General features: G+C 28.5%; 1 protein-coding gene across 1 annotated transcript in view; it reads right to left on the bottom strand.

Moving 5' to 3' along the window:
* The window catches only part of atg12 (ATG12 autophagy related 12 homolog (S. cerevisiae)), a 6748-nt gene extending 5052 nt beyond the window's left edge, over positions 1–1696 (bottom strand). Inside the window, exon 1 of the mRNA XM_016289757.1 lies at positions 1550–1696. Coding sequence (XP_016145243.1) covers positions 1550–1652 — 103 coding nt within the window. The 5' untranslated portion in view covers positions 1653–1696. The remainder of the gene's footprint in view (positions 1–1549) is intronic.
* Positions 1697–2614: the final 918 nt, after the last annotated feature.

Below are 2614 nucleotides of genomic sequence, written 5' to 3'. Positions count from 1 at the left end.
CAATATGGTTTAGTAATTAAAATCATTTAATTATTGTCCGTGCAGAGGCTATTCCGTTTTATTGATCTATGGCGCATTCATTTTGATTCTTTACACGTGTAATGATGTCCAGTGACTTGTTTGCATTATTTATGCATTATTTTATTTATTTGTAAGACTTTTTTATGACTAAATTTGGTAATGGGAGAGTAAAATTATTTTTAAAACGTACACCGTTCAAACTAGGCTGCTTATGTTGAAGTGTTCGGGATGTGGTTTTTAATGATGAGACCTTTTTTGTAATCAGGCTCTCAAAAAGTATATAAAAATTTGGATATAGATTTATCGGCCAACATATCGGTTATCGGCTTTCAAAAATAAAGGATTATTGGTTATCGGTATCGGCCAAAACTTTCATATCGGTGCATCCTTAGTTAATATGATAATAAGTAATAAAATGTAATATAATTGATAAGAGAAGCTGCAATATCCCACGTCAGAGGAAATAATACACTTTATCACACTTACTTTTCCTTAAGTGTGAACATAATGTTTTCAGACACTAAATTGCATGTTATTTACAATTAAATGAAAATGTATTAAGGCCTACATTTTTAATAACTGCAATTAGTTAATAGTTAATCATGTTTTTTACCCAATTAAGTAGGACTTCAGTACATCTTTATAGGCAATTTTTTAATTATTTCTACTGTCTTTGCAATATGCTTAAAGTGTATTGCCAAATATCCTTCCATAGACATATATGGTAATTTAGTTTTTAATCATTTAAAATATAATAAAATGTAGAATGATCACTTTTTATATATTTTAATAAGCACAGGTCAGAATAAGTATGGTATTATATTATACTATAAGTATGTTATTATTATTATATTACATATTATTATAAGTACAGTTTTTAAATATCATTTTAAAATTTGAAGTACACTACAAGTGCATATTCAAAACAATTAAATGCACTTTTTCCACAGGGGTGTGCTGCTAATTATTGTTTGATGCTGAAATGTTGAAAGCAAGTGAAGTAAAAATTTACAAGTATATGACTCTATACATAAATAATAATAATAATATAGGCTTTGCAATAAAAGCATTACATAAATACATTAGTATGGTACAATATTGCCATGGAGTCCGCAAAGGTGTTCACAAGAAGCAATTAAATGTGAAATAATACACGGTAATAACTTATCACCTATGGTTGAAAAGGTGGCAAGATATTACCGTAAGCCACACTATAAGAATGGTTAATTAATATTAATATAATTAATTAAATTAGCATTTAGGACTAACTTTCTTTAAATGAAATAAAAAACTACAACTTTAACAATCTCTGTCATGGTTTAAAAAAAATAAAAAAAAGCACGCGTGCTTGGTCAGCCATTGGCTGCCTTTAAACAAACGGCACCTTGATTGGCTGACAGAGCGGTCAATCTTCGAGAAATCGCGGAAGTAGCTCGCTAATAAACTACGCGAAATAATCAATGCAGCAGCGTTTAGAAATTAATACATAACCGTTTCTCTGCTCATGTATATAATTCTAAAACCATACTCTTTTTCTTCTCATCCGACGATCCAGTGTGTTCAGTGGCAGTGTGATGTACCGAGGGATCATCTTTTTGATTTTCTGTAGGAGATTCTGCGTTGTCAGACATCCTCCGACATTCACAACAGGCTGACAGGCAGCTACACTAGACAACAGGCGTCCTGCCACTGAGATTATTATTTTGTTTTCAAATTAAAAGTCGCTGTTTGCGTTCTATTTTTTTTTCCAGCCTACAATAAAAAAGAAACAAAAATATTAATTATAGATTTATTTATCATTTTATATATATTTATATAGTCTATGTTAGTTTTACCTTGATTTAGTATTTTAAATTGACTTGATTTTCAAATTAAAAGTCTCTGATTAAGTTCTATTTTGTTAACAGGCTACTATAAAAATAAAAAAAGAGATTTATTATAGATTTATTTATCATTTTATATATATTTATATAGTCTATGTTAGTTTTACCTCAATTTAGTATTTTAAATTGACTTGATTTTCAAATTAAAAGTCTCTGATTAAGTTCTATTTTGTTAACAGGCTACTATAAAAAGAAAAAAAGAGATTTATTATAGATTTATTTATCATTTTATATATATTTATATAGTCTATGTTAGTTTTACCTTGATTTAGTATTTTAAATTGACTTGATTTTCAAATTAAAAGTCTCTGATTAAGTTCTATTTTGTTAACAGGCTACTATAAAATGAAAAAAATAGATTTATTATAGATTTATTTATTATTTATTTTTATATAGTTTTTTTTTGTTAATTCAATTCGTTTTAATTCAGGACCAAAAGATTTTAAGAACACACCACTGGGTGGCGACATTTTCATCAGAATGGTTACATGTGATAAAACCTTGTTCTGGAAAGGTTGTTGTGTGCTAAGTAAATGTTCAGTAGATATTTACGTGTTCTGGTGTTAAAGAGATCTACTGTGTTGCATTTATTGCACTTTATATGTAAGTATACTGTTTACTTTGATATGCTTCTTGGCTCCACAATATTTCGAACATTCGAACCCCTCTAACATTAAAGCCAAGTATTCCTTTCGAAATCTGGGGAGTTT

Source organism: Sinocyclocheilus grahami, unplaced genomic scaffold, assembly GCF_001515645.1.
Source record: "Sinocyclocheilus grahami isolate Dianchi unplaced genomic scaffold, SAMN03320097.WGS_v1.1 scaffold251.1, whole genome shotgun sequence".
In the NCBI taxonomy this organism is placed as follows: domain Eukaryota; kingdom Metazoa; phylum Chordata; class Actinopteri; order Cypriniformes; family Cyprinidae; genus Sinocyclocheilus; species Sinocyclocheilus grahami.
Note: the sequence above shows the minus strand (reverse complement) of the source record. Positions and strands in the feature narration are given on the sequence as shown.